General features: G+C 54.0%; 2 protein-coding genes across 3 annotated transcripts; one reads left to right on the forward strand and one right to left on the reverse strand.

Annotated features, from left to right (window-relative positions):
• Positions 1 to 142: 142 nt before the first annotated feature.
• Positions 143 to 22,072, reverse strand: CCNK (cyclin K). Of its 2 annotated transcripts, none has more exons than XM_055131154.1 (11): positions 21,667 to 22,072; positions 10,592 to 10,840; positions 9,974 to 10,055; positions 9,296 to 9,427; positions 5,247 to 5,352; positions 4,738 to 4,795; positions 3,724 to 3,893; positions 3,270 to 3,547; positions 2,415 to 2,448; positions 1,449 to 1,520; positions 143 to 1,295 (listed from the first exon to the last, which is right to left on the reverse strand). In XM_055131154.1, exons 2-11 carry the CDS (start codon positions 10,786 to 10,788, stop codon positions 685 to 687), a joined length of 1,740 nt encoding a protein of 579 aa, XP_054987129.1. In that variant the 5' UTR covers positions 10,789 to 10,840; positions 21,667 to 22,072; the 3' UTR covers positions 143 to 684. The 2 variants fall into 2 exon arrangements, with proteins under 2 accessions (XP_054987129.1, XP_054987130.1); XM_055131155.1 differs by lacking the exon at positions 21,667 to 22,072 and adding an exon at positions 15,477 to 15,499.
• On the forward strand, positions 19,968 to 21,521 carry LOC129403336 (uncharacterized). The gene is made up of 6 exons (XM_055130230.1): positions 19,968 to 20,071; positions 20,135 to 20,164; positions 20,290 to 20,385; positions 20,629 to 20,692; positions 20,849 to 20,912; positions 21,154 to 21,521. Exons 1-6 carry the CDS (start codon positions 19,968 to 19,970, stop codon positions 21,519 to 21,521), a joined length of 726 nt encoding a protein of 241 aa, XP_054986205.1.
• Positions 22,073 to 22,180: the final 108 nt, after the last annotated feature.

Below are 22,180 nucleotides of genomic sequence, written 5' to 3' on the forward strand. Positions count from 1 at the left end.
TGGCAGCCGGGGGCTCAGTGGGCATCTTGAGCTGCTACTGAGGCTGGTCTGCTTGTGGGCCCCTGGCAGGGAGCACCGGGAGGGGAACTTCGGGCCTTGACGCCTGGCCTGGGAGGTCCCTCTCCCGCCAACACTCAGGACCGACTTTTCGAACAGACTTTTATTGGATAACCGAAGGGGTCTCGTTTGTAACCAAGATGGAATTCACAGTATGTTGTTACATTCACACTTAAAAAATATATCTCTGCGTACAGGGATCTGCAAATCGATGTAAACAGACTATTTCCCGAGTACAATTTCCCCCTCAAATAATGCAGGACAAGGGATGCAAATACCTAAACCAAAAGTGAGGTCCCTCTGGCCTCAGGGTGCACGGGGAGAACGCTGGCCGCGACGGAAGCCGTGGCAGCAGACTTCAGACAGACTGGGGCATTCAGAAACGAGTTTCCAGGAGAGCTAGGCACGGACTGGAGGGAGACGCACTCCTTCTGGAAGCTGTTCGCTGAGCCAATGTGGCTAGTTAAGTGTCACAAGTGAAGTGACCCAGTGTGGGACACAGGAGGCCACTGGTCACAGCGGCCCCTCCTCCCTGAAGGGATGACCCCGTGGGCCTGGTTCCCGGGTTCCCAGCTGCCCCCCACAACCACTCTTCAAGTCGATAGGAAACAAAGCAAAAGGCGCTGGTTACCTCATCCACGCGGCCCGCCCAAGGCCCCCCACTGGCGGCATGCCAGGGGGAGGGATGGGGGGCGGCACGGGGGGCTGTCCTCCTGGGGGCACGGCCGGAGGCGGGTAGCTAGCAGGCGGCAGGCCCAGGCCTGGAGGAGGGTGTGGGGGCACCGTGTGCGTGGGGGGCAGGCGCGGGGGCGGGGGTGGGAAGTTGGGGTTATAGGTGGGGGGCGGCGGGGGATAGCCAGGAGTAGGAGGGGGGATGGTGGGCGGGGGGAAGGAAGTGGGTGGCGGGGGCACAGGCGGCGGGGGCGGGTTTGGGGGGTACACATGGGGGTGGTAGGGGAGGTAGGTGGGGGGCAGCGCCCCGTAGGAGGGGGCCTCGGGCTTCATCATGGACTGCAGGTTCTGGTAGCCCTCCCCCGACATGTACGAGCTGGTGGTGGACATCCCTGTGATGTAGCTGGATGGCGGCGGCGGCGGGGGCCGGTGCGGCAGCGGCGGGGGCTGGTGCACGGGCGCGGGGTGGGCCGGGGGAGGGATCTGGACCTTGGGCAGCTCCCCGGCATCCACGGGGCCAGGCGGCTCAGCCTCACCCAAGGCAGCGGCCAGCGGGGCCTTCCGGTCTGGAGACGGGGAAGGGAGGAGAGACAAAAGGTTCATAAGTGCCTCGACTAACCTTTGGCATCAGAACTGCCCTTCCACAGACTAGCCCCGAGCAGTGCAAACGACCCCCCAAAGGCGCAAGCAAGTTGCCCCTCCCAGCTGCCTGCACTTACCTGGCGGTGGGTGGGCCGGGGGCAGCGGCGGGTGAGTGGGCTCCAGTTTGGGGATCTTAGGTGGTGGCGGTTCTGAAAGGAGCAAGAGAATGAAACGTCACCTGCCCCGTGAAGCGGTGACGCAGGGACAGGCTGCTGGGGACAGCGTCTGCTGTCCTGAGTGGCCAAGCCATGTCACCTGTCCTGAAAGGAAGCAGCGCAGGCAAGCTCACGCCCCCACGGCCTCCTTCGCGCTGACCCCAGTTCCCTCACACCACCACGGAGCCGGGGCCGGGCCAGAGGTGTGGCCTCTGGGAAACAAGCAGCCTCCACCTCAGCTCGGCTCGCACACCTGGCCCCACGCTGACAGCAAGCACGGCAGTGGGGCTCTGGGCAGACACAGGCCGCTCCCTGTCCCTACCGTCTCGCACTTGGGGCTCACCTGTCTACTTCAGCATGCTGGCGACAGCCTTCAGCTCTGGGTCTCCAGTGTGGCCGAGCCCAGGGCCCCGCCCTTCCGCTCCCGGAGGCCACATACCCTGGCCACCTCTATGGACTGGGATCTCTCCGCTGCCCCCCTTCCTGCCCCGGGAACTGGCTCTGTCCCTGCTGGGGCTCCCAGCACCCCCTTAGGCTCAGACTGTCCATATCAGCAGTTCTTAACCAGGGGCTGTACAGGTTCCCATGAGCCCAGAGAGTCTAGGGGGCCCCAGAGAGACGGAGATGGGGAGAAGGGAAAGGTCGGGGACGTTGAGTGACACTCTCGGGTGTGGCGTGGAGGACAGGGGTGCCCAGGACGTGCACCGCACCCCACTGCGCCCGCACAGCAGTTCCCAGCTGCACTGTCTGGATGCCCGCTTTGGTCAGAGGCCGTGGAACTGAGTCAAAGGACAGAGTAGTCGTGGCCAGCTGGGCAGCAGCTGCGTGTCCCACCGACCCCGCTGGAGAGAAGGCGGCTGTAGAGAGCCAGACCCGGGCAGAAAGTACCTGCAGCTTTGCTCTCTTCTTTGGGCGAGACCACCTGTCACAAAAGAGAACACAGAGTCATCCCGGCCCCTGGGTCGAAGGGAAAACGATGGCCCAGGCATCCCCTGAACGTGCACTGGGGACCTGCTGGAACCCGCACACACAGTGCCCCAGCCCCGTGCTGTGTCTGCCCCACGCTCTGTGTGAAGCTTCCCCTGAAGCACCGGACACCCAGGGTCTCTTGCAGTGAACTGCGACGTGCTGAGCTGGCCCCTCACACAAAAAGACCGAGAAACCAAGACAAACAGGCGTGCGTGAGAGGGGAGGAAACCTGGAGGCTGTCGCTGGGCTGTGAGCACACGCAGAGGCCCCAGGGCCCAGCCTCCCCACCTGGCCCCTTCTGGTACTCAGAGACCCGCTCCACACGGGCCCCTGCACCACTGGCGACAGCAGAGAGCTGGACACTGTGGCGCAGACCGAGGGGGACAAAGCTGAGGGGAAGCCCACGAGTGACACAGCCAGTTGCGCACATGCCAACACCCTGTGATTCCACTATATGGGAGACCAAGAAACCAACCCCAGCCAAGAGCAGGGCAGGGCGGGGATAGCTCCGAGTTCGGGGTGCATGTGTGCGTGTGCTAGAACCCGAGTTCAACCCCTGTTACTCACAAGACACAAACACCCAACGTGCCAGAGAAGGACACCCCGGTGCCCGAGCAGTGGTCTTGCAGGACAGGGCCCCGCTCCTGACCATGCTAGTCTGGGGATCCCCGGGACATGCATCACAGGGTGAGTGAGGCCAGGTGGGCCAGCCCTGTCGTGGTGCCATGGATCCCTCAAAAGCGGGTGCGGTGCCCCCTGCCCCCCCATACTCACCACAGCCCGCTTGGCCTGCCGGGGTGGGCTTGGCTGCGGGGATGGTTTCTTAGGCGGCTGAGCTGGTGGTGGCGGCGGCGGCTGTGGCGGGGCCGCAGGCTGCGGGTCCTTCGGTGGGGGCTGGGGCGGCTCGGTGCCCTGCGAGGGCTGGGGCTGGGACACCGGCGGCACTTGCGGTGTGGCCTGGAGAGACGGGGGCTGCTGCAGCTGATGCGGGGTGTGATGGGGCATCTGCTGCTTGCCCTGGGAGTACAGGTCCAGGATCTGGTGGCAGATGTCTGTGCGAAACAGCGACACACTGAGTCCGACGCTCTTCCAGGGACACTTCCTTGGGAACACCACCGTCCCCCCTCTGCGGACCCGCCCCGCTGCGTGGGCAGACACGGGGGTGGGGGAAAGTTATGGGGTCCACACAGCCACTCCCTGGGAAGAATGAGCAGAGCAGGGCGGGTACCTTCCAGAACGTCGACAGGGACGTCCTGCACAAACTGCTCCCACCACCGGCGGTACATGGGCTTGGAGGTCCACTCCTGAATCTCGAACTTGCACAGACGCCCCGCAAGGTACATCACGGCCACGGCGATGATCTCGGGCTCCCACTGCAGCGACAGCGTCGTGCAGAGACTGCACCCACGGGAGACAGGGACATGACATGGCTGCGCCAACACCGCTGGCGGGAAGGCCGGTGGGATCGAAGGGGCAGTGGGCGGACTCCAAAAAAGCACCCCCACAGGAGGCGAGTGTTCAGGTGTGTCGCGTCAGCCTCGCCACTTCTCTGCCTGCCCCTGGAGTCCAGGAACCCCGGCAGGGACCAATGGGAACGCCCGTGTTCTTCAGACGGCCCCTCACAGCCTTGCGCTGTCCCGCTGATGGGGGCAGCGACAAGGCACCCTGCTGTCCCCGAGAGCCACCAGGGTTACAGGGAGGATTTAAAAAGATTCTAGGGGCTGGAGAGATAGCACAGCGGGTAGGGCGTTTGCCTTGCACGCGGCTGACCCGGGTTCAAATCCCAGCATCCCATATGGTCCCCTGAGCACGGCCAGGGGTAATTCCTGAGTGCAGAGCCAGGAGTAACCCCTGTGCATCGCCAGGTGTGACCCAAAAAGCAAAAAAAAAAAAAAAAAAAAAAGATTCTATTTCAGGTTGCAATTCAGACGCTTTGATTTGGGGGGCGGGCTCGAGGGCCCAAAGGGTGCTGTCGAGTGGCCCTGGCTCCCACGAGAGCTTGTGTTCCAGCCCTCGCACACTCTCCCCAGAAGCAAAAGGGCTACACCCCATGCGTCCTGCTTTGAGTTTCTGTCACTGGGGAGGAGCCGTCAGTCTCCCACAGCACCATGGGAGGCCTAAGGACACCCAGGTGGCCATTCTGCTCCAGTTACCGACTTGGAGTCCACACAGACTAGGGTGTGGACCAGAGGGCCCACCCAGCTGAATTCCCCCCACGAAACCGACATTCTAACCAGCGCACCTGTCGTTCACAAAAGTCCACGCCATTTGAACCAACTTCTGAATTTTGTTTTTATCACCTAGAATTGAAGGGGAGGGGGAGGCAGGTTAGCAATGACAAAGAAAAAGGGGCCCAAGAAGCGCCAAGTGTCCCTCCAGTGGACCCAGGCCGCGCAGCACCATGCCAGGCCTCCTGCAGAGCTCTGCTGAGGAAGGAGGGTAGCAGCCCGGCCCACCGCACCTTCTCCTTCCACATGACCCTGTGGATCCACCACTTCTGGCAGGCCCGGCTCAGGTGCATTTTATCGGGGTATTAAAAAAAACCCTGACGCATTCCCTGTCCTGTCACTTGGACACCGGATTCCGTAGAGGGAGGAGTATAAAGCCCTCCAATGGACAGCTTCCGGGCAAGCAGTGGCCCAGACACTGCAAACTCGGACTGTTGGCCTTCTTACAGAGACACATTACAGGCACATCACTCTGAAGACTTGGTATCACAGCAAACGGTTCTTTTAATAAACGTTTTCTTACCTTTGAGTTGCTTTGCATACTTGAGCAGGAACTGGTATGGATGCTCTACCTGTAGATCAAACTTGATGGTCTGCAGCAGTATCCTCTCCAGGACCATTACTTCCTCCTGAAAACAGAAACCATGTGATGGGGTGGCCACAGCAAGGCAGGGTCTGACGTCTACCCAGCCAGCAGCTCTCGTTGGCCCCGTGTTCTTCTCTGCCCTCGGAATTCCAGCCTGCTCAGAGGAAGGGAAAAGCCCTCACTTCCAGGAAGAACTCAGACTAGAGACCCAGTCAGTGGTGATTCTTAAACTGGAAACAAAATAAGCATTCTTGGAAGCTCATTCCCTTCAGTGCGATCCCTTTTAATACAACACACTATCCTGTTATAATTGAACCAAGCTCTAGTTTTTGAAAACACAGAGAGACTCTTTGGGAATTTTCATGGAAAACTTAAAGGTCTAGCGAGAGGATAAGAATGGCTGTCAGTCCATGAACAGTCCCCAGTGCCACATGGATAGACATTCATACCACGTACGTGAAAAAGACGAGATCGGGAGTGGGCGTTTGCCTTGTACGTGGCCGACCTGGGTTCGATTCCTCCATCCCTCTCAGAGAGCCTGGCAAGCTACCAAAAGTATCCCGCCCGCACGGCACAGCCTGGCAAGCTCCCCGTGGCGTATTTGATATGCCAAAAACAGTAACAAGACTCACAATGAAGACGTTACTAGTGCCTGCTCGAGCAAATAGATGAACAGCAAGACGACAGTGCTAGAGTGCTATGTGAAAAAGACCCACTTGCTGGGGCCCCTCAAGTTGGAGTAAGTATCCCCAATGTCATTTACAGATGAATCCAAGTCTCTTCCCTAACCTGACCATTTATACAAACTATGCAGAACCAATGTGCAGACCAAGTATTTTCTGTTTATTCCTCTCCTAAACCAGGGAGAGTTAATAATTACTTTTTTTTTTGTTAAAAGTTTGTTTCAGTACATTCCTGTCATTTTTTTTTCTTTCATTCTAGAAAGAATTAAAGTTACTGGTGTTCTAACTGGGAAATCACTGGATTTATAGAACTGTCGATAGGAAATGCTTTAAAGACTCTGAACCCTTACAGGCTAAACTTCCCTACTGTGAATTCTTTTGGCTGCGGATAAAGCCTCTGGCATGGCCGCCCACCGGCCCTATCTTCTAGGACAGGGCTGGGAACTCCCACCCGCCCGCACTGTGCCTGGGGGTCCTGCTGTAAAGGACAGTGGGGAAAGGAAGAGGGGGGTGGTGGGGGTGCTTCTCTAAAGGCTGTCCCCCCACACCCTTCAGTGCTTCCAGAGCTGTGTGACCTCTGCCATGGAACTGTAGTCAAGAGCCCAAACCACCACTGCTCCGAAACACCCAACTAGTTACTCAAATCTTTCACTCTGGAAGAATTTTAACTTCCTCTCCTCTCCACCACACATCCCAACAAGGTTTCTAAACATTTCTTGTAGGCTTTATTCCTGGAAATTTGCCACAGCAAATGGCAATCTTTGTACCCAGTTAGTGCCCGTACACATGTTCTTGAATTCAACCTCTATCCAGACCATTGTGAGCAGCAAGATAGGAAATGCTTTAAAGACTCTGTGGAATCTCACAGGAAGACTCAGTGAGAGAGTCACCTGTCTGCAATGGAGAAAGGGTGTTGCAGAGAATGGGAACAGACCACCAGTGGGTCATTAGCCCCGCGGCTCTGGGGAGGAAGACATGGAAGGAGCCGGTTTTCAGAGCACCACGTTCTGATACTCTGAAAGAGCACACAGAGACTACTCCACGCAGCACAGGAAGACAAACACTTTTTCATCCTAGTTTTTTCCCACATGTTCTTTCAGAAATGCGTTGAAGACTTTGACAAAGCTTAAGTCAGTATCCTGCGAGCATTCCCTCCCTCCTGCTTTTGTCACCACCTGTTTCCCAGAAACTTTAACTTGAAACAATCCAGGCTGGAGCCGGGATCCAGTTACGAGACAGCCCAAGGCTGCCTTCTCGGGGCCTGTGACAATACTCCCTGCCGGGGATAATTATAGGTCTGGGGCACCTCTCTCCTGGCTCCCCTCGGCCCTGCCGCTCTGTTCCCAGGCTGAATGCTCTGACCCCTGGAGCTGCAGGCATGCCAGTCAGGGCACCCGCTTCAGCACTGGGCCACACGCAGTGACCAGAGCGAAGAGCTGATGCCGTGAGAGTACTCAAAGGGGGTGAAGAGGGTCTGAGCCTAGCACACATGGGGGAATGATTTGGTGATCCCGAGCTTCTATTTCCAAGCTACCCCTACAGCCTCTTCAGATATCAGCCCCTGCTCTGTGCCGAGACCAGCGTCTATTGCCCAGATTGTGCCCGAAGAGACACACAAAAGAGCGAGGCAGGCCAGGGTGCAAGCTCTGCCCAGGGCCAGCCAAGGCCTGTGCCATGCCTGGGGGGGGGGGTCCTGCTGTAAAAGGACAGTGCAGAAAGGCAAGGGGGGCACTTCTCTAAAGGTACCCGAAAGGAACGCATGCCCCCCCCCCAACAACAGGGGCCTCCAGCAAATGGGTCACAAGGTCCGTTGTTGCCTGTGACTAAGAATGGCTGCAGCGTGACCCTCTTCCATGACTGTCTCCCTACTCTGAGGGATCAGGACCAGCTCACGTGGTCAGTCCCTCACAGGGAGACCAGAGCTAAGAGGATTGGGCTCCAACTTGGATCGTTGCCTGGATCGCAGGGCCAAAATCGGCCCAAATGGTCCCAACCCCGATGTGCTCTTAGCAGAACAGCAGCTCGGCATGGTCACCGGCCTCCACGCGGCGCCACATGCCAAGCTGCAGGCACGCCACTGTGAAGCAATACGTGACCTGGCCTTTTGGATTCTGATAATTTCCACATTAATACATGCAGGTGAATGGATTTAGAAACTCCCCCATCAGCCTTCTTTAGGACCTGGGACTGCTATGATGGTAATTACATTTGTAAGCACTTCCAGAACTAAGCAGTCACCTGCCAACAGGAACATCCCACTCCTGGGAGGGGTCAAGTCCAGGAGAGAGAGCTCACACTGCGGCAATGTCCAGACTATTAGTATTGATCACAGCACCAGCAAACGCAAACGTCTGGGTGTTTGGGAGCTCCCTGGAGCATGGGGAACACAGATGGGTCTTGGTGGGCGAGGGCAGCAGAGGAGGAAACAGCAGCTAGTTAGGGAAAAGCAGCCAGACCCGCCGGGCGCTGCGTCGACTGAAGCCAGGTTCCCCCCCGAGTGAGTTTGTCTGGAGTCAACAAGTACTTTCGAAAGGACGCTAGGGCAAAAGGACATGACTGTGGCTTCACGATTCTTCAGCCGCTTTCAGACACTCAGAAATGGGTGGCACACCATTTGTCCCTTCCTAACTGTACCACCAGAATCAGGAAGGGGGTTAAAAGAACTGTTTGATGCTTCTATTATATCCTCAGAACACTCCTTTTAGGGACCTGAGGACAGTTTTCCCCCAACCTGTTCTTGTCTTTCTGTCGTAACAACACTTTCTTTTGCTTCTTGGGTCACACCCAGTGATGCTCAGGGGTTACTCCTGTCTCTGCACTCAGGAATTACTCCTGGCGGTGCTCGGGAGACCATATGGGATGTCAGAGATTGAACCCGGGTCGGCCTCGTGCAAAGCAAATGCCTTCCCTGCTGTAGTATCGCTCCGGCCCTGTAACATCGATTTCTGAGTGTCTGAGAGTAGATGAAATATCAGGTTCAGACACACAGCGGGCCCAGAGTGGTGGTCCACTCGGACAGGCCTGCAGCCCCGCCAAGTTCCATCATCATCCCTGAGTGCTCGGCCCAAGGCAGGGGCTGAGAGCAGGCTGCACCCCATCCCTCTCCTCTCGGAGGCCATTCAGGGGGTCAGGGGCTGGCAGGAAGACGACTTGCTGACAGATGGCTTGAAGGCTGGGCACAGGCTGTGCAGGGAGAAGCTGTGGGTCTGAACCCAGCACCACATGGTCGCCCAGCACCACTGGATGTGGGTCAACAAAGAAAACAAAACCACGAGACCCCTAAACCGAAGTTATGACTCTTACCTTCGGGTCATCTCCAAACTGGCCAAACTGCACATCATTTAATAGACTGCGAGCTGTTTTGATGATATCTTTACATTTTTTTGGCGTTTCTTCAACTTTGCCAGCCAGAAAGAGACAACACGCTCCTGTCACCTGGAAAGGAGACACAATGTTCCCGACATGGTCAGCAGGCTCACCCAGAGAGAGGCCCGGAGTCTGGCCGTCGCCAGGAACGGGTTTGCGAAAGCCCGAGGGTGATTTCACAGGCACAGAGCCCTCCACTCAGGCGCCACCAAGTGCCTGCAACTGAAGTTTCTGGAGAAGATGGCATATGAGCAAAGCAGATGTCAGGGAGGATGAGAGTCAGAAAAAGAATTCTTTTCACAGTGCAAGCTTAAAGCTGACGAATCTCTAAACAGGAAGAACGTGCCCACAGTGCAGAGGACGTCCCCCCACGCCGCTGCCCACACGCGCTTCTCTCCCGTGAGTGGCAGGGGCCCCAGCTGACTTCCTCCCTCACGAAGAGCTACTGGGGAAAAAATACCCCTTAGACTTGATTCTGGTTATATAAAATATATACCATAAAAAAGTAAATACTTTCCAAAAAACAAGAGAGTTAAAGAAAAGAGTCCACCGGTATATGGAACTGTACGGAACTAACAATGCGGCAGGGAATTTCAGTCCAATTCTGATACTCACATATCGCGGGAACTGCTTGAAGGAATGGAACATATAGAAGCGGTGAAAATAAATTATTCCAGTTGCCAAAGTATCATAGTGTCTGTTGTTCTGGTTAAGGACTTTTGTTCATGGTGAAACAGTAAGAATGACAGACATAAAGGCAGAAGCAGGCTCAGTGAGCACTGCGGGCCACGGGGCAGGTGGCTGGGAAGCTGTGGTGAGAGAATCTGGCCAGGAACCCAGAAAGGCCTCGGCTCCCAAGGCTCTGAGCAGGCCAGGGCTGCCCCCTCTGTGGCCTTCGCCTGCGACCAACCCCTGCTCTTTCCTCTGCACGGCCATCCCCTCAACGCTATGCCTTTACACTCACCCGTTCTTTTATTTACAGCCTTAAAGGCACGGGATGTTGGCTGTGTTGGTGGTGGAGGTGCACAGTGCTGAGTTTAGACCCCGGGGCCTCCACCACCTGTGTGATATCCCTAAGTCGACAGAATTAAATGTCAATCAGGAAAAAGAAAACCCAAGAAATGGCCGGCCAAGCCTAACCGACAGAGCCAGTCCGAGCCACGTGAGGACAGCTGCTGCTGCACAGAGCGAGCTGACGGCCCCAGGGTGGGGACCCTACTCGAGGCAGGATACAGTCCCAGACGTGTGCCCACATCGAAGATGAAGCGCGCCCCCTCTCGGCGGTACCGGGCCTCGGTGGCCGGATCGAGTCCTTCTAGTTGCGAGGGTGTGTGAGCCAAGTCTTTCTTATCCCAGTACCAACATGGTTTTGTGTGGTCCAGGTTTGCTGAAGTCACTGAAGGGCTTGAATTTTCCTTATTCTCCTTCATTTATTGAAGTAGTTTTGTTCTTTCCAAAAGATGCTCAGAAACTCTTAAACTCCTAGGAGAAAGAGAGGCAACAGTGGCGTTAGAGGAAGGGGCACCCCACAGTAAGCAAATATGACCAGCACAGACGAGCTGTGATTGCAGCATCACTGATTTGGAACCAAACCTTGCCCTGGAAAGAAGACTGGGCGGCAGTGAGGGCCTGGGCTCACCCGCAAGGCAACTAAACCCAGACTTGACTCGCAGTTCTTTGAGCCCACTTTCCTGGATAGTTTGAAAAGGAAAAGTATTTCCGCCCTCTCAGGAGTCTGAAGCGTTAGCACAGTTTTGAGAAATTAAACAAGAAGTTTGACGTTCTTTTCTTTCGTTTCTTTTTTTTTTTTTTTGCTTTTTGGGTCACAACTGGCAACGCACAGGGATTACTCCTGGTTCTGCACTCAGGAATCACCCCTGGCAGTGCTCAGAGGACCAGATGGGATGCTGGGAATAGAACCCGGGTTGGCTGTGTGCAAGGCAAACGTCCTACCTGCTGTGCTATCGCTCTAGCCCCTGTTCCTTTCTTTCTTTCTTCCCTGGGCTCAGTTCCCTTGTGCTGGTCTGGACTCTTGTTCTTCTGGAAATCCCAGGCTCGTCCCTCCCCCTCTGAAAAAGCTTATGTTCCACTTTCTAGTTTTCTTAATTCCACGTAGACACTTCCTCTTACAATAAGGCACCAGATGGGGACCCGAGGGAAAGTACAGTGGGTAAGGTCTTGCCTTGCATGTGGCCGACCTGGGTTTGATCCCAGGCATTCCATATGGCCCGCTGAGCCCTGCCAGGAATAATTTTCAAGTGCAGAGCCAGGAGTAATCCAAGCACCACCAGGTGTGGCCCTAAAACAATCCCTCCCTCCCGCCCCCCACAAAAAAAAGGGACCAGACTGGATAAAGCCACATCAGCGCAAGTCACAGATGTGAGTAACAGAAATGAGGACAGGTGTAATGATCTGGGGGGAGCTGCGGAGGCTAGAGTCCTTTCAGCTGCTTGTCTCCTCATCCTCCCCTTCAGTGTAAGGAGAGGCTCCAAAAGACGCTCCACTGAGGAAAGAGGAAACAGAAGGCCTCTGAATGGGAGGCCGCCAGAACACCTCAACTCGGGGCTGAGACGAGAGCAGGATTTCCAAACAGGGCAGCAGTAAGGTTGCAGGGGTGGTGGCACCAAGATTAGTCTCTCTGTAGCGAACAAGTTGCTGTCTGCCGCCCAGGCTCTGGCGCCAAGGCCACCCCAGGTCGTCTAGCCTTTCAGGGGGGCCACTTCACCTCTGCTGGGAGGTTATGTGCAGCAGCGCTGAGCGCGAGAAAGGGAATCTCATTTCCTGCCCCAGAAGAACGAAGCACCCAGAGAAAAGGAGCCTTCCTGAATGCATCTACGCTTCAGAATGACTGGGCAACGGCTGACCAGTTCATGGACGCCACATTAAATGCAAGTAGTTAATAATTTCTCCCTCTGCAGGACTCCACCCCCAACCCAACTAAGGGAAAATAGTTACCTATAGGGAAGTGGGGAAGAACAGGATGGAAAGGCTCCATCTGTACAGGAAAATGACTTCTATAAGGGCACCTTTTATACAGATCAGAATATCTTTCATTTGACTCATTATTCTCACTTTCGATTCTGGGGTCATACCTACAAATCAAATAGGTATTTGGGGCCTCCTCCTAGCTCAGGGCTCCAGAATACTAGAATTCGCCCCCAGTGGTAGTGTCCAGGGCCAGGGACAAACCAAGGCCTCCCATAAAACATGCGCTTCAGTCCTTTGAGAAACTGCCCTGGCCCCACACTTTCACTTTAAAATAACCGTAGCAGGGGCTGGTGAGACAGCACAGAGGGCAGGGCTCTTGCCTTGCATACAGATGATGCAGGTTGGATCCCCAGCACCCCACATGGCTCCCTGAGCTATCTGGGAGTGACTCCTGAGTGGAGAGCCAGGAGCAAGCTCTGAGCACCACCAGGTCTGGCCCCCAAACAAACAACCAACAAAAAATAAAATAACTGTAGCTCTCTAAATAGTGTGGGGATGGTGGTGTAAAGAATTTCTGCACATCATTCATTCAGCAAACCTGATGTTAAACTCCTGGAACTGTTGTACAGCTACCAAAGCCAAGAGATGAATTCTGGCACACTGCTGAGTAAATTACAGCCTTGACCTGGATTCTGAGCTTTTCTCTCAGTCCCTTTCACTCCAGGATCTAATCCAGACACTGCACAGTATTAGGCACTATAGTCCTTAGCACCTTCTAAGGTGCACCAGATTCCCTTGTTTTTCAAGATCTTGCCAACTGTGAAGGGTCCCAGGAAGATGACAGCGCCTCTAGAGTTGGGCTGAACAGGCTGGAGTTTGGGGAACGAGAGGTCAGGTGTCGTCATGCACAGGGCCCCTGCTCTGGGGGAGTGACCAGGCTTCTCTGTTTACACTGGCCAAGCTGGGATGGGCCGATTCCATCCTTCCTTTTTCACGCTTTTGGGGTGATACTCAGCAGTGCTAGGGGTTTGCTCCTAGTTTTGTGTTCAGGGGTCACTGCTGGCAGGACTAGGCGGTGTACAAACCAAAGCGCCCTCTCTGCTGTACCTCCTATCTTTCTAGCCCCTTGGCCAGTTTCTTGCTCTAAGTTACTACTTTTTTCCTTTACCGTTCCCTCTTAGCATAGAAATGAGTCTTAGCATAGAAAAGCGCCATGTAGGGTCCAGGACTGTTTAGAAAGAACTTTTGTTAAACAACAGCAATAGCGGAGGAGGGCAGGTACTGGCAGTGACTCCGACACTGCAACACCGGTTTCTCCTTAAGGTCTAGCCCTGGGATTTGAGCCTTCACCCGAGGACCTGGCATGCAACATTCATCACTGAAGTATTTTAACCAGTGGTGGTTTTCAAATTTCTTTCTTTAGTAGAAAGGTTCCATCTCCAGTACTGCAGGGTCCCCTAAGCATGGCCTAAATGCACCCCCCAAATAAGTTGGGGAAAGAAATCAGACTTGACTACCTAGCAAGCCAGAAGCACTGCAGTCCTTCTAGATTGGAATCTCTCAGCACCAGGCCTACTTGTTTCTTTGTGGGTGTACCTGTCAAAAGCAAAACCATCTCTAATACCTAACAGCACGCGGAAAGCCAAATGCTCAATTTAAAATCTATGGCTTATGAATTTTCATCAGGTGAGCCTGCCACTTGTGAAGCACGACACATCCAATGCCCCAGAAGTTTTCACCGCAGATGAAATCTGGCCCTATACAGAACTGACAAGAGCTTGGGGTTGGGAATAGACGGCTAAACATGAGACAAGCACAGGCCTCGCACAGTGTGAAGAACATGCGGAAGCCAGAATGGAAAGGAGCAGAGTGTCAAGAAAATACGAAACCAGAAGCCTGGAACTGCATAAGAAATCAGGGTTCTGCCACCGCATGGTAGCCAGGAACCACTGGGAGTGACTTTGTAGTACCAAGCTAGGAGCAGCCCCTGAGTACTGCTGGGTGGGGGTCCTCTCTCACCTCCAAACTGAGGAGAATGGCAGTTTTAAGCCAGAGTGTAGACCAAGTGACAGATGCTTTCGAAATGTGAACACAGGCAGGATTGAGGAAAGCTACTAGAATTGGTTATGACACACTTAATGCACACACCAGTTTGAATACTAGACTAGACTTGTCCACTTTGAGATATTGGTTTGGTATAGGAATTGTGTCTCAAATAAGCAGACACACACATAGATGTAAGCAGAAGATTTTACTGAAAAGCTTATAGGGGTGTTCAAGCATGAAAAGGCTACGAGACAATCACTCATTTTTCCCCCAGGAGAAAGGAGAGTTGAGTGAAGGATGTCTATGCTAGGTGGAAGGAGTCACTAGAGTAGGCTGAACAAGGGGTTAAATCAACCGAGGCTAATTAAGTAAATCCTTCATCTAAGGTAGAAGGGAAAGGCAAGTTTGAGTGAAGGAAAAAGAGCTGGATCCTAAAAGACAGTTTCGGTGTTCTCTGAAAGTATAATGACAGGCCAGTTGCCAGGAAAGGGGCAGAAAAGAGGAAAAACTCACAAAATAAAAAGGGAAAAGGCTCTAGCTCCAGAGGATAAATCACAAATGCATGTTTATCTGGCTGATCCCAAGATTACCTAGCATAATTCAGAGCAGAAAGAACAAAAAACGTCCCCGTATATGTAAATATAACAACATCCTTTAATCCAGTATTTCTCAACGGGGGCCATAATATGGCCTCCAGTGTGCCCCTAGGACAGTACAAGGGGGCCCCAGGTGAAATTCATTTAAATCCGACTGGAAACTAGAGAGCCAAGAAGTAGCCAGGGCACGGGACCTGGACACAAAGAAGGAAACGAGTGAGGGGAGAGCGTCACAGTCCGTAAAAGGTTGAGACACACTTTCTCTCTCAATCATTCCTCTCCTTGAAAGTTTACTTCAGTTACCCTTTCATACTCCTCTTTATTTTTTCCCCACAATATCCTAAAGTTAGATTTTTCCCCATTAGTAGCTTCTGATTACTGCAAATAGCCAGGAGTTCATGAGCTCCACAAAACAAAAATCTCCCCACAAACAAGCAACCTGTCAAGGCATGTTAGCAACATTTCGGGAATGTGCTTCACATACATCACCGTACATGACAGAAGACTGTTTTTCAGAAGGTCAAGTATGGATACTCACGGATACTCACAAGTTGGAAATCAGAGCAAGTTATCACTCAGTTCTCTCCCTCAGTACAGAAATTTCTGTGAAAGACATTAATATTTGCTTACTAACTTGCTTTCATTTGGTCACATTTAAGGACTATGGAACCCGAGTAACTTACAAAGTAGACTAGCATTGTTGAGCTCACCTAAGTCCTGTATTATGACAAGAACTGATTCTTATTTGTTCTGCCCGTCTCTGAGATCTGGTACAGAATGATGGATGAATGAATCTATCATCCAATAATTGCACCTATCACCCATAATTGCTCCGGAAAATACCCTTCTCTTAGCCACTGACTGCCTTTCAATCATCTGAAGGAAGTTTTACATGCTCCTTCAGAACAGAGAAACATCCCCATTTCCCCAACACATCTGTTGTGTTGCAGTACCCGCTGCATCTTAGCAATCCTCTTGGAAAATCATCTTCCCAAGGTGTGCAGCAAGCACGCGGGAGCACCGAGGGTGCTATGTTCAGCTCCAAGTTGGCCACACCAGTATGTTCCACACCTACACGTTCATACCGGTATGTTTCACGCCTACATGTTCTGGTTTTTGATCCTCACGGATCTTCACAAAGAAAATGGAGTCCAAGAGGTGCACTAACTTGCTCTATTCACAAACCAAGAAAATGACAGTCACGCTTGTCTTTAAACTCCACACTTGCTGTCTTTCCTCCCTTGGCCGCCACTTCAGTTTCAGAAACACAACATTACACCCCAGAATCATTTTCATCAAGTCATGTATCTTCATCTTAAAGACTAACAGCTAAGTTTTGGTAAATTTACTGTTTCCCAGCAAACCGACATCTTGTTAGTTCTGGCCTCTTCCTTCAGTTGTTTTGTACGTCTTGTGGCTCTGAGTGTTTTATTCTCTGAGAAACATACCTCTGCATATTTACAGTGGATATGAACAAACTACTGTCCAGGTCTCTGTATTGACTTCAGGCTGTCCCCATACACCGAAACAACATTTTGGTTTCGTAATGTGAGTGGATCTAAATCTATCCAGGTGGACCACATCCCAAGTCTTCTCTTGTGTTTTAGGATAGATACTATTCAGGTGTCCTAAGAAGTCTATGCAAGCTCAAGTCCAAAGCCTCCTACCCCCAGCACAACCAATCTAAGAACTGAAACAAAATGTACTCTGTGTACCTGCTTTGTAAAAAGAAACACAATACTGAGATTTAAAAAAAATGGAAGCCAGGTGTGTGGGACCCGGGGCTGAGATCTCCAAGCCTGCTCAGATGCGGACTGGACCTCCTCCACCCAGTTTTCCAGTAGCTTGGCAGCCACACCCACAAACTGCCTCTGGTGGTGTGTAATTCCATCAACAGCCAAGATCCAGAGACCATAAGACAAAGCTCTCGAAATCGGCCACATGACCTCTTATAGCCTAGTTCTCCCTCTCGGAGAACCTGGCAAGGTACCGAGAGCCTCCTGCCCGCACAGCAGGGCTGGCAAGCTCTCTGTGGCATATTTGATATGCCAAATACATTAACAACGATGGATCTCATTCCCCTTACCCTGAAAAAGCCTTCAATGCGGCACCGCTGGGAAGAACGAGTAAAGAGAGGCTGCTAAAATTTCAGGGCTAGGACGAATGGGGACGTTACTGGTGCCTGCTTGTACAAATCATGATCAACCGGATGACAGTGATATAGTGATTTCTTTTTTATACCTCTCCCTCAGGTAACAGTTTTATTGTCAACATCCACTATTTTTTTAAAAATTTGTTTCTTCATCAATTTTTGTATCCTTACATTGTACACATGGGTAAAAATCACCCAATAGTTACAATTCTCCATCTTATTTTGCGTCATATAACCCTATCAAGCTCCAATTTGCTGTGAATTGGAAAATTTCATTTTTTATGACTGAACAAAATTTTGTGGCCTGTGTTCGATTCCTCTGCCCCTCTCGGAGAGCCCGGCAAGCTACCAACATATCGCACCCGCACAGCAGAGCCTGGCAAGCTACCTGTGGCGTATTCGGTATGCCAAAAACAGTAACAATTAAGTCTCATGATAAGAGACATTACTGGTGCCCGCTTGAACAAACTGATGAGCAATGGGATGACAGAACAAAATTTCACTGTGTAAATGAAACATAATGTGTGGTTCTATTTTTGAGCCTTTTATTTTCGATTCTAGATTGTTGTGTTTATTTTTAGTTCCACACCACAGTTTTAAGTATTGTCAGTTTATAATTCAGTTTGAAGTCAGGTAATATGATGTCTCCATCTTTCTTTTTCTTACTCAGGATTGACAAAGTTATTTAAGGTCTTTCCCATAGAAATCTCAGCTTAACCCCCTCCCCCCCAATTCCTTATAAAATATCGTTGGACCTTTGCTTGGGATTTTATTAAACATAATGCTTTTGGTAAAATAGACATTTTTGACTATATAAGATTTTCCATTTCATGGACATGGAATGTCTCCTAGTGTCTTATCAATGTCTTTTAACCATATCTTATAGTTTCTACTACATAGGTCTTTAATCTTTTAATTTTTTTTTGGTTTTTGAGCCACCTTGGCAGTGCTCAGGGGTTACGCCCAGCTCTGCTCCCAGTAATTCTCAGGAATTACTCCTGACAGTACTTGAGGGGCTGTATGGGATACTGGGGATGCCTTACCCACTGCACTATCTTTCTAGCCCCCTCATCTCCTTTACTAATTCCTAGGTATTTAATTTGAACCAAATTGCAAATGGAACTATCATCTTAATTTCTTCTCATTCAGTATCTCTATACAGCAATACAATAATCTTTTCATTTTTGGCCGGGGGGGGCAGTGGGGAGTTTGTATCTGCAGTGCTCAGGGCTTACTCCTGGCTCTGAGCTCATGGATCACTTCTGGCTGGGCTCAGAGGAACCAGATGGGTACGGGGAATCAGACTCAGGCTGGCAACACGCAAGGCAAGCATCCTACTGGCTGTCTGATCTCTCTAGCCACTCACCTAACGGTTCAAAAAACGATGCTTGGCTGGTCTGAGAGTCAGTCACAAACTCTCTCCTGCCAACAAGATCCTAAAATAGATCACTAACAGGTATGGCATCTAGGAGTCAACTCACGGCCAAGAAAGAACTTTCCAGATGCCTGTCAGAAATGTCAGGAGACATTTCTCAAAAGCTATGAATGATTCTGCACTCTTACTCTTACCTGCCAATGTTGTTGTATATAATTTCTTGGTATAAAATGTTAATTAGATTTAATTGAATGTGACTTTTTTTTTTTAAAAGACTCTGTCTCATCCTGATTTTGTCCTTCCCCAGCCTTAAAGAAAACACAAAAAGTATTTTCTTCTTCCTAGACACTCAGTGACTGAAATAAGCCAGTTCACTTTGCAGGCCAAAATTATGAGCCATTTTCCCCTTTATGACACTGAACTTTAGAAATGGCCTTTATTATTTATTAACTCTTTGCTTTTGGGGTCACACCGGGCGATGCACAGAGGTTACTCCTGGCAGTGCTCGGGTGACCATATGGGATGCTGGGGATCTAACTCAGGTCGGCCTCGTGCGTGGCAAATGCCCTACCCACTGTGCTATTGCTCCAGCCCCTAGAAATGGCCTTTAAAATGGAGGCTATTATTTCTAAGTTTTAGAGTCTAGTAGGATAAAATTGCTTCACTGCCTATTATTGATTCAAATTATTATTATTATTATTATTATTATTATTTTGCTTTTTGGGTCACACCCAGCGATGCTCAGGGGTAACTCCTGGCTTTGCACTCAGGAATTACTCCTGGCAGTGCTTGGGGGACCATATGGGATGCCGGGGATCGAACCCGGGTCGGCCGCGTGCAAGGCAAACGCCCTACCCGCTGTGCTATCGCTCTGGCCCTCAAATTATATTTTTAACATGGAACACGCTTTACACACATCCACTTTGGGATTACAAGCCACCTAACATATTATATCGGTATAATAAAAAATGAGACTGAGGAAAACCCTGACATTGAACACCTGTGGCAGTAACAACAACAACAACAACAACAACAACAACAAAGGTGTGGAACAAACCTGGGTAATTCTGACACTTAGGGGCAAGACTAACTGAGAAACAGGGGGTCTGGAGGGACAGCACAGCGGGCAGGGTGCTTGCCTTACAGACGCGGCTGACTGGGATCCGGTCCCAGGCGCCGGCAAGATGCCCAAGCCACGAGGGAAGGAGGGAAGGAGGGAAGGAGGGAAGGAGGAAGGGAAGGAAGTGGGAAGGGAGAAGGGAAGGAAGGAGGGAGGGGGGAGGAGGGAGGAGGAGGAGAGGAAGGAAGGACGGATCCACCGGATGACCCCTGAGTGCCGAGTGTGGAGTGACCCTGAGCTACACCGGGTGCTGCTCACACCGTGAACGGGACAAATACCCCCAGACACCGACCACGGCCCCCAAATGTCCTCAGGCAAGACCACGGCCCCGCAGTGCCCTCAGGCACCGCCCGCAGCCCCCCCAAATGCCCTCAGACACCGCCCGCCCCCCCATGCCCTCAGGTACCGCCCGCAGCCCCCCCAATGCCCTCAGACACCGCCCGCCGCCCCCCCCAAATGCCCTCAGGTACCGCCCGCCGCCCCCCAATGCCCTCAGGTACCGCCCGCAGCCCCCCCAATGCCCTCAGACACCGCCCGCCGCCCCCCCAAATGCCCTCAGGTACCGCCCGCCGCCCCCCAATGCCCTCAGGTACCGCCCGCAGCCCCCCCAATGCCCTCAGACACCGCCCGCCGCCCCCCCAAATGCCCTCAGGTACCGCCCGCAGCCCCCCCAATGCCCTCAGACACCGCCCGCCGCCCCCCCAATGCCCTCAGGTACCGCCCGCAGCCCCCCCAATGCCTTCAGACACCGCCCGCAGCCCCCCCAATGCCCTCAGACACCACCCGCCGCCCCCCCATGCCTGACCTCAGGTACCGCCCGCCGCCCCCCCAATGCCCTCAGACACCGACCACTGGCCTCAAATGCCCCCAGACACCGACCACCGGCCCCCCAAATGCCCTCAGGCACCGACCACCGCCTCCCAAATGCCCTCAGACACCGCCCGCCGCCCCCCCAAATGCCCTCAGACACCGACCATCGTCCCCCCCAAATGCCCTCAGGCACCGACCATGGCCCCCAAATGCCCTCAGACACCGCCCCCCCAATGCCCTCAGGTACCGCCCGCTGCCCCCCCAATGCCCTCAGACACCGACCATCGTCCCCCCCAAATGCCCTCAGGTACCGCCCGCCGCCCCCCCAATGCCCTCAGACACCGCCCGCCGCCCCCCCAATTGCCCTCAGACACCGCCCGCCGCCCCCCCAATGCCCTCAGACACCGCCCGCCGCCCCCCAATGCCCTCAGACACCGCCCGCCGCCCCCCCAATTGCCCTCAGACACCGCCCGCCGCCCCCCCAATGCCCTCAGACACCGACCATCGTCCCCCCCAAATGCCCTCAGGTACCGCCCGCCGCCCCCCCAATGCCCTCAGACACCACCCGCCGCCCCCCCAATTGCCCTCAGACACCGCCCGCCGCCCCCCCAATGCCCTCAGACACCGCCCGCCGCCCCCCCAATGCCCTCAGACACCGACCATCGTCCCCCCCAAATGCCCTCAGGCACCGACCACCGACCCCAAGTGTCCTCAGAAACCGACCCCAAATGCCCCCAGACACCGACCACCGGTCCCAAATGCCCCCAGGCACCGACCACCGGCCCCAAATGCCCCCAGGCACCGACCACCGGCCCCCAAATGCCCTCAGACACCGACCACCGGCCCCCAAGTGCCCTCAGACACCGACCACCGGCCCCCAAGTGCCCTCAGACACCGACCACCGGCCCCCAAGTGCCCTCAGACACCGACCACCGGCCCCCAAGTGCCCTCAGACACCGACCACCGGCCCCCAAGTGCCCTCAGACACCGACCACCGTTCCCGAGGGCCCCGCACCGCGTCTCCGTCCTACGCCGCTGCGCCCCCGCCTGTCCCGCTCCCGCGAAAACGGCCTCACGGACCCAGTCAGGCGCCGCGCCCGCCGCGCATCCCGCCACTGCCGCTAACTTCCACCTAGACCGCGGGGGGGCGGGGGGCGGGCCAGCGCGAGGCGGAAGACCGGAAGAGACCCCGCCGGCCTGCAGCCCGAGGCCCGCACCCTACCCCGGCCTCCAGGAGCGCAGGAGAGAGGCAGCACAGCCCACGGTCAGTCAGACACTCACCCTTCCTCTCAGGTAAGCCTCTTAGCGACGTCGCTCCTTGCCTACTGCGGCCATCTTGGACGTGGAATGTCGGGGGCTTACGTCATCAAGCTGCGTCGGTGACGGAAATGAGCGACGGCGGTAGGGGGCGCGTCTTGACCAATCAGAAGAAAGTAGAGCCCGCAACAGCGGAAGGGGCGGCCCGTCTCCTCAGAGCCCCGCCTCGCGATCAGCGGCCGCCGCGCGCGGGAGGCGGGGCCGGCCAGGCGCCCCACCCTCCCCGGGGCGAGAAGGAATTCGGAAGCAACCGAACCTGCTAACGGAATAGGGCCGCGGGAGGCGGGGCGCGGGGCGGGAGCGGGGTGGCTTCCGTTCTCCAATCCAAACTCGGGCCTGGGCGCCGCTCCGCCAATCAGAGTCCTCAAGCTGGCGGGGGCCGAGCCGGCCGCTCCGGGCCCGCCGGCCCAATCAGCGGGGAGGAAGCCGAGCGGAACGGCGGCTGGCGGAGGGGCGTGGCCGCGGCCCTGCGCCCGAG

The sequence above is a fragment of the Sorex araneus genome, chromosome 3 (genome assembly GCF_027595985.1).
Source record: "Sorex araneus isolate mSorAra2 chromosome 3, mSorAra2.pri, whole genome shotgun sequence".
NCBI classification, from domain to species: Eukaryota; Metazoa; Chordata; class Mammalia; order Eulipotyphla; family Soricidae; genus Sorex; species Sorex araneus.